The 11,254-nt window shown below is 38.2% G+C and overlaps 1 protein-coding gene across 1 annotated transcript in view; it reads right to left on the bottom strand.

Moving 5' to 3' along the window:
- The window catches only part of LOC110019433 (dihydroxy-acid dehydratase, chloroplastic), a 12,354-nt gene extending 1,412 nt beyond the window's left edge, over nt 1–10,942 (bottom strand). Inside the window, exons 1-10 of the mRNA XM_020717090.1 lie at nt 10,273–10,942; nt 4,502–4,573; nt 4,214–4,261; nt 2,115–2,269; nt 1,577–1,771; nt 1,392–1,503; nt 736–805; nt 602–660; nt 143–337; nt 2–52 (exon numbers count right to left, since the gene is read on the bottom strand). Of these exons, the coding sequence (XP_020572749.1) occupies nt 2–52; nt 143–337; nt 602–660; nt 736–805; nt 1,392–1,503; nt 1,577–1,771; nt 2,115–2,269; nt 4,214–4,261; nt 4,502–4,573; nt 10,273–10,788 (1,473 nt within the window). The 5' untranslated portion in view covers nt 10,789–10,942. The remainder of the gene's footprint in view (nt 1; nt 53–142; nt 338–601; nt 661–735; nt 806–1,391; nt 1,504–1,576; nt 1,772–2,114; nt 2,270–4,213; nt 4,262–4,501; nt 4,574–10,272) is intronic.
- Between the last annotated feature and the right edge of the window lie 312 nt (nt 10,943–11,254).

Genomic DNA, 11,254 nt, shown 5'->3' with positions numbered 1-11,254 from the left:
GCATTCCTGGAACACCCTTCGGCCCCTCTCCTCTTTTAACAACTACTTTGCCCTGGAAAACAGAAGAAGAACATCAGTAATCAGAAGATTCCCAAATACATTTGAAACTTAGAGAAAGCCAACTTAAATCAGAATTTGAGACCTTAAAGTTCATAGGATTTTCAGAAATAGCTGCAATCATGGATTCCTCGCCTTCGAAAACAAGAGCAGGACCGGAAAAATATAATCCTTCTTTGCCAGTAATTTTAGCAACAGATCCCTCTGGAGCAAGATTCCCATACAGTATTTGAATATGCCCACTTGCTTTGATGGGGTTCCCAACGGGACGTATTATTTGCTTAAAACCAAAAACATAAAGCAAGATTTACATATATAACACTCCATTCTTTCGTGCTTACATATCTAACACCTAAACTTTAATTTTTTTACATACATGCCACATTGCCTACGCACGAAAAGATGTATTTAAATTTTTATGCAAAATGAAGAATTTGGGTGATATTAATGTAAAAAAGTAAAATTTAGGTGTTATATACATGTAAAAACTATGATTTCAAAAGAAGAACATTAGCAAAAACAATATAAAGAGCCAACAAAATACCTGCCCTTCAGCTAAAGAGGGAACAAACTTCATGTTTTCTTCAAGAGTCTTCCCCGTGACTGCGATAAAGGCACTTTATTATGATGTAATATTAAAATGATAAGCACATATTTCAAAAATATCATTGCACGTACCAGTAATACAATCTCCATCCAAAAATCCTTCTTCTAAGAGGTAACGAATCACCGCAGGTGTTCCCCCGATCTGAAAGAATGATGTCAGGTTACAGCTTCCATGTAAAAAAAAAAAAGAAAATTTACATACCCAACACACAATTCCTAAAAATTTACATATCCCACACCTATAATTTCACATTTACATAGACAGCATTTTGGTGCCTTAAACCCATGCATGAAAGGGTGTATTTCACAACGTTTGGGTTTTTACACTAAACGCAGACCGCGGGTCTACCCCTGCGGCAGGCCCGCGGGGCCCGGTTTGGGGCAGCTTGTGCGTTTCAGGATAAGCTTCTTATCCTGAAACGCACATTTCAGGATAAGAAGCTTATCCTGAAACGCACAAGCTGCCCCAAACGGACCCTTAAACCCATGCATGAAAAGGTGTATTTCACTTTTAAAAAATGATAATATTGCTATTTTTTATATGATATTAAATATTTGAGTGCTATGTGTATAGGTATGTAAGTTTATTTATGAGATATATAAATAAAAATCGTGTGCTATTTTACGTAAATCCGCAAAAAAAACAATTCTCCATTGACAAAAAATTCATATTTGAAAATGAATAAACAAAATCATAGAAAAGTAAGATAAGGAAACATTTCAGCTACCTTGTGCAAGTCTTCCATTACATATTTACTACTAGGCTTGAGATCAGCAAGGAAAGGAACTGCATCACTGACCTTCTGAAAATCATCAAGAGTCAAATGCAAACCTACAGACCTACAAAAGAAACAATGAAAATGTAGTTGGATATATGATCTGCCATATATTCAAAAGCAAAAAAGACACCCACCTAGCAATAGCAATCAAATGTAACACCGCATTTGTCGACCCACCAAGAGCCATGACTACAACCATTGCATTACGTAGTGATTTTTCGGTTATGATGTCTCTAGGCTTTAAGTCCATCTCTAACAAATTAAACATATATTTTCCTGCTACACGACACTCGTCTAACTTCAAGGGATCCTCAGCAGGCGTCGATGAGCTTATATGAATGTCAGAAAAAAAAATTCAAAATTTTATTAGAAGAAACGGAAATTTACATACCTAAGCACACAAATCTTATGTATTTACATATCTTACGCTTGAACTTCATATTTAGATAGATAGCACTTTGGTGCTTTATGCATGAAAAATGTATTTCAGTTTTAAAAAATGGTGATAGTGCTTTTGATGTGATATTAAAGTTCAGTGCTATGTATGTAAACATGAAATTTTAGCTGCGAGATAAGTAAATATATTCGAATTGTGTGCTATGTGTGTAAATGTTCCTGAGAGGAAATATGAAGTTAAACATTGGAATACACATATTTAGGAAGGAGCAGTACCTGTAGGGGAGTGTCATGCCCATTGTTTCGATAGCGGAAGCCATGGTATTTGCAGTATACATGCCACCACAAGCCCCAGCTCCAGGGCATGAATTACGCAAAACAGTCATTCTATCGTCATCGGTGATCAAACCACTGACATATTCGCCATAGCACTAGAAACAATCTCAACAAAAGGCAAAAGAACACGTCACATGGAATGAGTTTTCGACATTAGGAAAAATATAAGTAAAACTGAAACAAAATAAGCGCTTTTAGTTGAAACAATTTCCTAATGACTTCGAGATGAAATAAAAGCAAGTTGAACATAACTAAGACGATATATAATGAAAGGTTATTTGGAAAATTATTATGTAACCATAATGAAATAGCTATCAGCACCTGAAAACCATGGATCGATGTTACATAAAGTTTGTTAACTGGAAAATCAGATGGTAAAAATTAATGAGGCGATCTGAAATATGCGAGTTTGATGCATGCAGTACATATAGTACCTTAGGTGGCACAAAATGTCATAAAAGCAATGTCAACGACAATGAAACTAACAATGTATTCTGTAAGCTAATCCATTGCTAAGGATATTCAGGGTCGCTCGAAGGGAATTTATTGCTGAAATGTTTCCGTGCTATGTTGAGAGCGCAAATATCAGTAAAAGCCCTTATTTGATATGTTCTCTTCCTATTGTCTCTTCGTTTCCTTTGAGTCACTCTACTGATGCCAAATTCATTCATTTAACCAATAAACTTGATATTCTATAAATGGAAAGAAAAGAATGTACTATGTCAAAGTATGATCAAGTTATTAAAAATATGAAAAATTAATTATTGATTGTATTAAAAGTACTTGTGATCTAATAGTTTCTATTACATTAAGCATAAACCTTGAGCATATATTATTTGTATTGATTATAAAGATACTTTTGAAGAAAATTCAAATTAAGGTGCCATGGCGCTTTTTTTTTGTTTTAGGAATGAAATTGTTCTAATGAAAAACATCTATTGAAACAAGTGGAAAGTTTAAGAAAATAAAACTTTCAAAAAGAAAAGAACTTGGAATTAGCAGACTTAAAACTTATACGATATTAATTTTAATTGCTATAATATTAAAAATTATTAATCAATATATTTAAAAGTTAAAGTGATACTTATGTTTGACAAATTTAAATATCTTAAAGCTCTTATGCATAAGAAAAGAATATTAATAAGAATATAACTTCTAAAATTAAGGCTAAATCATTAAAATGAACAATTGCCTCCAAGGCATTATACAACAAAAGAATTGCACTTAGATTTGAAGGCAAATGTTATAAAATAACAATTAGGCTGACAAATTTTTATGAGATTGAATGTTAGGCAGTAACAAAACTTTAGCAAAGTTGAACATAACAATAAATAAAGAAAAAATAATGGAATGTAGCGAAGCTATGACTGAAAAAAGATTATATCAAATAGGCAGAGAGAATATCAACAACCGAAGACATGGAAGTGGCATATATATAAAGAGTAACAAATGCATTAATAAGACGGGGACATAAAATTAAAATAAAATTATTGGAACATTGAAACAATGATTATGATTCATAAAATAAAAAGTTACATTCATTAAAACATTGATTATGATTCAAACTTGATAATATAACTATGAGACACCTTCGAACAAGAGTTAAAAACTCACGTCATGTTCAACATCAGCTATACCTCATAAGAAAATAAATAAATGAGCTTAAACACCATGATACTTGACTAGATTCGGTTCATTTACATCCTTAAAATATCTGAGATACTAACATATTATAGCAAAACCAAGTGAAATGGTTGAAATTCTTTAATGGTTATATGATGGGGTGAAACGAAGTAGAAGACCAACATCATAGTGCAGTACAATCCATCCAAATATTTCCAGGGATGAAAGTTATTCCTGAACAAGCATTAGTAATAGATCAAAAGAGGAAGAGCAGAAAATCATAATAACACACAAAATAAGGTGATTTAATATCGGTTATAATGAAACAAATATAATTCATCTTCATAAAACCACAAAAAATAAAAAATTAATGAAAATAGAAAATAGTTTAATGTGACAATAAATGTACTGCATACCTGAAATGCAGATACTATATCAAATGTTTTTCCATTGTAATGACCAGGCTGCATAACATCAAAACAAGATCCTAAGTAACAAAATAGTTAGGATCTTTCTAGCCATGAAATGTACAAAGGTGTACACATTTGAGAAACTCTAATTATTAAAGTTCTATTTTCATCCCACCAATAGTTTAGTAGTACTTTTACATGCACAAGTCATCACCAAATAAATTGTGTCTAAAGAAATAAACAAAATCAGGTTTGATCATCCATAAGATTTTTTAAATATAAATTCAATCTGACCTTTATCGTTCCACCATATATCATGAGACTAGGTCGATTGAGCCGTCCCATTGCCATAATTGTACCAGACATCTAAAAAATAAATGTCACATCAGTCTAGATAGTAGGAGATTTGCGTAAAGGTTAAAAACATCAAAAGCAATCAATTTCTATCTTAATAAATTTTTACACCATATGTTGCTACAAATAAGCTTCACATTGCTCATATGCACACTTGCGGAGAATGAAAGAATTTATTATTTTCCCTGCATAATGTGTTGAAGCAATATAAGTGATACACTTCGGCAACAAAATAAGCAAACAAACCACAATGAAATCGCAATATATAGATGGAAAAAATACAAAGAAGGGCTACCCTTACAACAATCAAAGGAAAACAAGCAAGATACAAGGTTGATCTACTATTTTAGAGGTAGAACTTCTCTCCCAAACTCTGGACGTCACTAGGAACACCACAAGAAGAAAGAGAACAACAGCCACAACAAAACATGCATAAGAAAAAAAACAATCGTAGGTTCTACCCTTAATAGGAATCCCTTTCCAGCATTTCAAAAACTTTCCTTCCTAACTTTCCCTTCAAACTCCCTTAATTTCTCCTCCTTGAATAGATAATTATGGCCCTAATAGACCCCACCATCCCTTCCCTTCTTCTACGGCTCTCCATGTTCTCCCAACTCCTGTCCGTCACCAAGACTGGCCCGTCAGTGGGCCGGTTATGCTATCTTCAGCCAGTCCAGAGAGGACCGACTCACCTTTAGCCGGTCCAGAGAGGATTGACTCCTCTATAGGCATAACATTACTTCACTCTCAAAAAGATACATTGTCCTCAAGGTGGAAGGATGGAAACTGCTTGTGGGTCACCTCGCAAGGCTCCCATGTTGCTTCATAGTCTGGTAGCCCCTTCCATTTGAACAATAACTCCTTTGCTCCCTCTACTCCTCAACGCACTCCTTCGATCTCTAATGGCTCCAAAATCACCTCCAAGTTTAAGTCTTTTGTCAACGTCGGCAGTAGTGTAGATGAGAGTTTAAGATCTCCAATCACGCGCCTCAGCTGTGACACATGGAAGGTCGGGTGTAGTGCAAATGATGGTGGTAACTTCAAACGATAAACCACTACCCCGATGCATGTCATCACCTCATATGGCCCTTAATATCGTAAGTGAAAGTTTCTCGTTCTTCCGTCTAGCCAATGATTTCTGTCGATAGGGCCTCAACTTCAAATAGGTCATGTCCCTTGGTTCAAACTGCACCTCTCTCATGTGCTCTTTGTTTTCCTCTTCATGATTTGTTGAGCTCTCAATAAATGCCCCTTGAGCTCTGCTAATATCTTGTCCCTCTCCTCCAAGTACTGATCGACGTTAGGTACCAATGTGGCGCCATGCCCATAATATACCAAGTGAGATGGATCCCGCAAATAAAATATCTTGAAAAGGGTGTCCTGTGATGCGGTGTGGTATGTATTATACTAATATTCAGCCTATGCAATCGACTTGGCTCATTCTTTCGACGTATCAGAAACAAAACAATGTAGGTATGTCTCCACACTCATGTTGACCACCTCCATATGTTCATCGGCCTAGGGGTGATATGCAATGCTCCTCTTGAGAACTGTCCCTTGCAACCTCAACAATTCTTTCCAGATGTGGCTGAGGAATACCTTGTCACTATCCAAAACAATCGATTCCAGTACTCCGTGCAAACGGAAAACTTTCTTGATAAACATCACCGCAACTTAGACAGTTGTTTAGGAATGTCGCAATGAAATGAAATGTGCATGCCAACATATTCTCAACGTCTCTATACATCTCAACCAAATAAAGTCGCTAGACGATTGTAGGTCTTCTGCACCCGTAAGTGTCCCCAAGATGTCCTCTGATCGCACTGCCATGAAACTCTGTACGACTGTAGATCAGAATATCAACAAAAAAAACCCGAACAAATTTCTGGAGATAAGGTTGAAAAATCCTATTCATGAGGGATTAAAATGTCGTCGGGGCATTGGTGAGGCCAAACAACATCACTAAGAACGGGATTAAAATGTCGTCGGGCCATTGGTGAGGCCAAACAACATCACTAAGAACTCGTAATGTTCTTCATGTGTCCTGAATGTTGTCTTGTGCACATTCGTTAGCTTCATCCTCATCTGGTGGTACCCTAACAAAAGATCAATTTTTGAGAAAATGACTGTCCAATATAGCTCATCTAGCAACTCATCAAACACAGGAATAGGAAACTTGTCCGACACTATTCCCTTGTTCAAAACCTAGTAGTCCACGCAGAATCTCTAACTACCATCTTTTTTTTTTCACCAACAGGATACGACTGGAAAAAGAGCTCATATTAGGCCTGATAATCCCAATCAAGAGCATCTCCCAATTGATCTTCTTTATCTCATTTTTTTTTGAATTTGCGGGTACACGTATGGTCTAATGTCGGTGGGAGAAACACCTTCTTTATTTAATAACCTGCTTGTGCTCCCTCTGAGTTGGTAACCCGCTTGGCTACTGAAAAACATCATTATGCTATTGTAGGGGCTGTTGGATCCCTTCCAGAAACTTTGTCAACTCTGAATCTCAAACCTCCTCAATGCTCACCAACTCCACCAAGTAACCCAGTTTTGCTCCCCGAATCGACTTGATCATGGTTTTGAGCGACATCATGACTTTGCATAAGCTAGTATCTCCTCTCAACACCACATTCCTACCTTCCACTTGGAACTCCATCATCAAGGACTTCCAATCCACATTCATCTCTTCCAATATTCGCAGCAACTTCATCCCCAAAATCACATATGTGCTGCCCAAATCTAAAGGAAGTCTCCCAACAGTTGTAGGTTATGTAGTGTTAGAACCAACCCCTTGCAAATTCCTCGACTTTTTTCTAGCTTCTCTGTCCCATCATGACGCCAAAACTCCCTGTAGTCATCAGCTTCAACCCAAGCTTCTCTACAACCTGATTTGAGATAAAGTGATGTGTGACCCCGATATCCACTAACACCACAATCAGTTGTTCCCCGATCCATCCCCGCACCTTCATAGTGTGATTCAACGTAAATCCCACATCTAAATGTAGATGTTCCTCCTCCGTTGCTTCCACTTTTGATTCCTAACTCTCTGTATGCTCCTCCTAAACTAAAAGAACCTAAAGGGCATGATCCTTGCAATGGTGTCTTGGAACGTATTTCTCGTCACAACAGTAACACAATCTTTGGGCTCTTCTTTTTCCAACACTTCTGCATATTTGAGGCGCTTAAAATTACCTGGATCAGAGCCTTGTATTTTTCTCCTTCGGTGTCTCTTTTTGAAATGATACCGTCTGGGTTCTCAGTGTCGTGACTGTCACGGTGTTCTCGTAGAATCCCCCGGTGTTGCCGCCTTTGTCGGTCTTCTTCACTTATTTCTTATCCTCCATCATCTGGGCCAACTCTATCATTTCTCTAAATCCAAGCGGTCATGTCGGGCTTTAGGCCTTTCAAAAAGTTCTCTTCCAATCCTGCTGCAGAAATCCCCCTCAACCTCCCTGATAAGAGCTCGAACTTCTCTCGGTCTAGCATAAACATCACCTCCTAAGTCAAAGCATATAATTGCTCATGTAAATCTACTTCCCGAATGGCTAGAAAACAATCCAACAAACAATCCTTAAACTCCTCTAATGAGTGTATTGGATACGTTGCCTCCATCCACTGAAACCACGCTAAAGCCTTCTCCTCCAAGCATAATCTTGTTACCTCTTCCTCGGTCAACCTGTTGATCGCAAAGTATACTTTCACCCAATACACCCAGCCATATGCATCCCCCCTTCGAAGGTTGGCATCTTCAATTTACTAACCCTTGCATCTCCTCCCCAACATCCTCTTCCTCTGGTATTTCCCCCAATGTGTTTAGGGTGGAACTCCCTCCTTCTGTCATAGACATATCCCACTCATGAATCCCTCCTTCCTCCATTGTGCTCTTCCGTGCCCCTTGCACCATCACTCCAATTTTTGGTTCATCCCCCTCCGTCAGAAGTCTCCACTCTCCAACTCCCCCCCCCCCCCCCCCCGGGGCGCTAGGGGCTTGTAGGCAGATAAGGCCTTCTTCGTTGTCTTCTCGCTCGATCTCCTTCCCTTTTGTCCTAGCCAAGGATTCTCTGATCAACCCTTGATTAGAATTGGCAACTTGAGTGATCGTCATGGCCTTGGCCTGCATCTCTATAAGTTTTTTCGTCATCTCATGCATTTCTCATATGATTTTAAATTCATCCTCCATTCGACTTTCAAAGAAAGAAAACCTGTCCTCCATGTTAGCAAACCACTCTTCCATTCCTGATTAAATTTGTCATACATCGCCTTCTAGCACGTCAACTTTCTTCGTTGTCATCCCATCAATATTTATGCTCTAATACCAATCTGATACGCCTCAACACCAAAATCAGCGAACAAACCACAACGAAATCGCAATAGATAGGTGGAAAAAAATAAATAAGGGCTGCTCTTACAAAAATCAAAAGAAAACAAATAAAAAACAAGGTTAATCTACTATTAGAGATGTATATTGTCTCTCCCAAACCCTAGACGTTGCTAGGAATACCACAAGATGAAAGAAAACTGCAACCATAACAAAACATGCATTAAAAAAAAAACAAACCGTAGGTTCTTCCCTTAATAGAATCCATTCCCAGAATTTCAAAAACTTTCCTTCCTAACATTCCCACCAAACTCCCTTAATTTCTCCTCCTTGCATAGGCGATTATGGCCCTAATGAACCGGACCCCTCCCTTTCCTTCTTCTGCGGCACTCCCTGTTCGCCCCACTCCTGTCTGTCGCCAAAACCGGCATGCTTGTGGGCCGGTTATGATATCTTCTGCCGGTCCAAGGAGGGCTAGCTCACCTTCAGCAGGTCCAAGGAGGATTGGCTCTCTATAAGCGTAACAATAAGCTGGTTCATCTCCACAATGGATTTGAGGATTATACATGCACTAAGGGCTAGTGGCCCCTTTTCTGATCAAAGTATCCTCAAGTGATAGGATCTCACCTTTGGAGCCAAGTTCAAGCATTGCATTAGATAACAATTAGTCAAAATGGAGTTAATTAAATTAATTAACAATCGATTAATTATCCGTGTTATAATTTTTTAAACTAGTAGTCCATGTCAAATAAAAAAAAAATTAATCTTATAAAGTTGGCAGTAGTATGGCAAAATATAGACGCTCATATAAAGTAAGATAACAATATATCAATTGATTAACAAAAAATCAGATTAGCCATGCTTCCATGAAAGCCAGCAAAGCTCAATTAACATTAAGATTTGAACCGACATAATTAACTCAGGCAAAACAAACACACAAAATCAAATCAATGAAACTCACCTCTTTAACTCTTTCAAACATTCACGTCAAAACAAGATAGTGCGGTGCAAATTAAAAAAAGGGATAATTATACACAGAACACCCGAAATATTGATATTAATAAATCAAACAGCCGGGTGATTATTTGAACTATAGAACTGATGCATTCATGAGAGCGGGTTGGGGTTTTATCATGAATTTTGAAATTTGAGTAAGAATTTGAAAATTAGATGAAAAGCATAGGTTGGGTTTTATCATCAATTTCATTTATTCAAATGAAATAAATGCTAGAAAGCAAAATGAACGCAGTCAGCTAAAGCATAAAGCTTGCATTTTTACCATCCAACGCCAATCAACAAAATCATTTTAACTTGAACAATTCAAATCCGCAACCCAATTTCAAGGATAAACAGACAGACATAATCAAAGATGCAAAAATCTCACATTTTTATCACACCCCGGAATCGAAATATTGGCATCATACCACTGCGCCGCCATGACGCTCTCAATGCTGTCCGCAATCAGATCCCTCGACTGCAAACTATAGCACATTCCTCTTGTTCCCATTGATATAGCATCACTTACACCAATAGTATTGAATCGAAACGGGAACATTCCCGCCTCTCTCACCCCGTCCTTAACCGCCGCAGCAAGCTGCATCAGATGCATGTTGCAGGTGTTTCCCTCGTACCAAACTGAGGAGATCCCCACCTGCGGCTTCTTCATATCGTTGTCGGAGAGCCCAACGCCATAGAGCACGGCCTGAGATCCGCCCTGGGATTTGGGCTCGGTGATGCGGGAGCTGTAGCGGTTTAGCTTGGGTAAGAGATCTGACTTAGGCGGCGGCTGAGGTGTTTCGATCTCTTGGGTGCGAGCGCGGATGAGGAGAGGACGGCGAGGAAGAGTGTAGGGGGATCGGGTGGTGGAGATAAAGGGGGCCGTTAATGTTAAAGATAGCATTTTGGAGGAGGAGAAGGTGGCGGAGGTGGAGCTGCGAGACGGGGAGCAGATGGAAGGAGGGTTTAGGGTTTTTGGAGGGAAGAAAGGATGAAGAGGAAGCCGTCGATGGTCAACAAAGACGGCGAGAGCTGACGAGGACCAAAGATACGGGCATGGAGTGGCAGCTATTCTTTCATCATTATTACGATTATATTTATAGTTACACGAGCTAATTCAAATTTAACAAAAGAATCCATTTTTATGAAAAAAAAAAGAAAAAATAGTTAATTTTTAAATATTAGGATTTTTACATATCAATCATCCAAACTTTTAAACAGGGGTGTAAACGAGCCGAACACGATTTCGAGCTCAAAAAATTTGTTCTTGTTCGGCTCGTTTGCTTAACGAGCCGAACACGAGTTGTTTCTGAACAAAGACTCCTTTTACTAAATTTTTTTTTTAACGTCCTTCCGAAGCGAGCAACGGG

This window comes from Phalaenopsis equestris, unplaced genomic scaffold (genome assembly GCF_001263595.1).
Source record: "Phalaenopsis equestris unplaced genomic scaffold, ASM126359v1 Scaffold000002, whole genome shotgun sequence".
Lineage (NCBI taxonomy): Eukaryota > Viridiplantae > Streptophyta > Magnoliopsida > Asparagales > Orchidaceae > Phalaenopsis > Phalaenopsis equestris.
The sequence above is the reverse complement of the archived record's forward strand: the minus strand, read 5'-3'. Positions and strand labels throughout refer to the sequence as shown.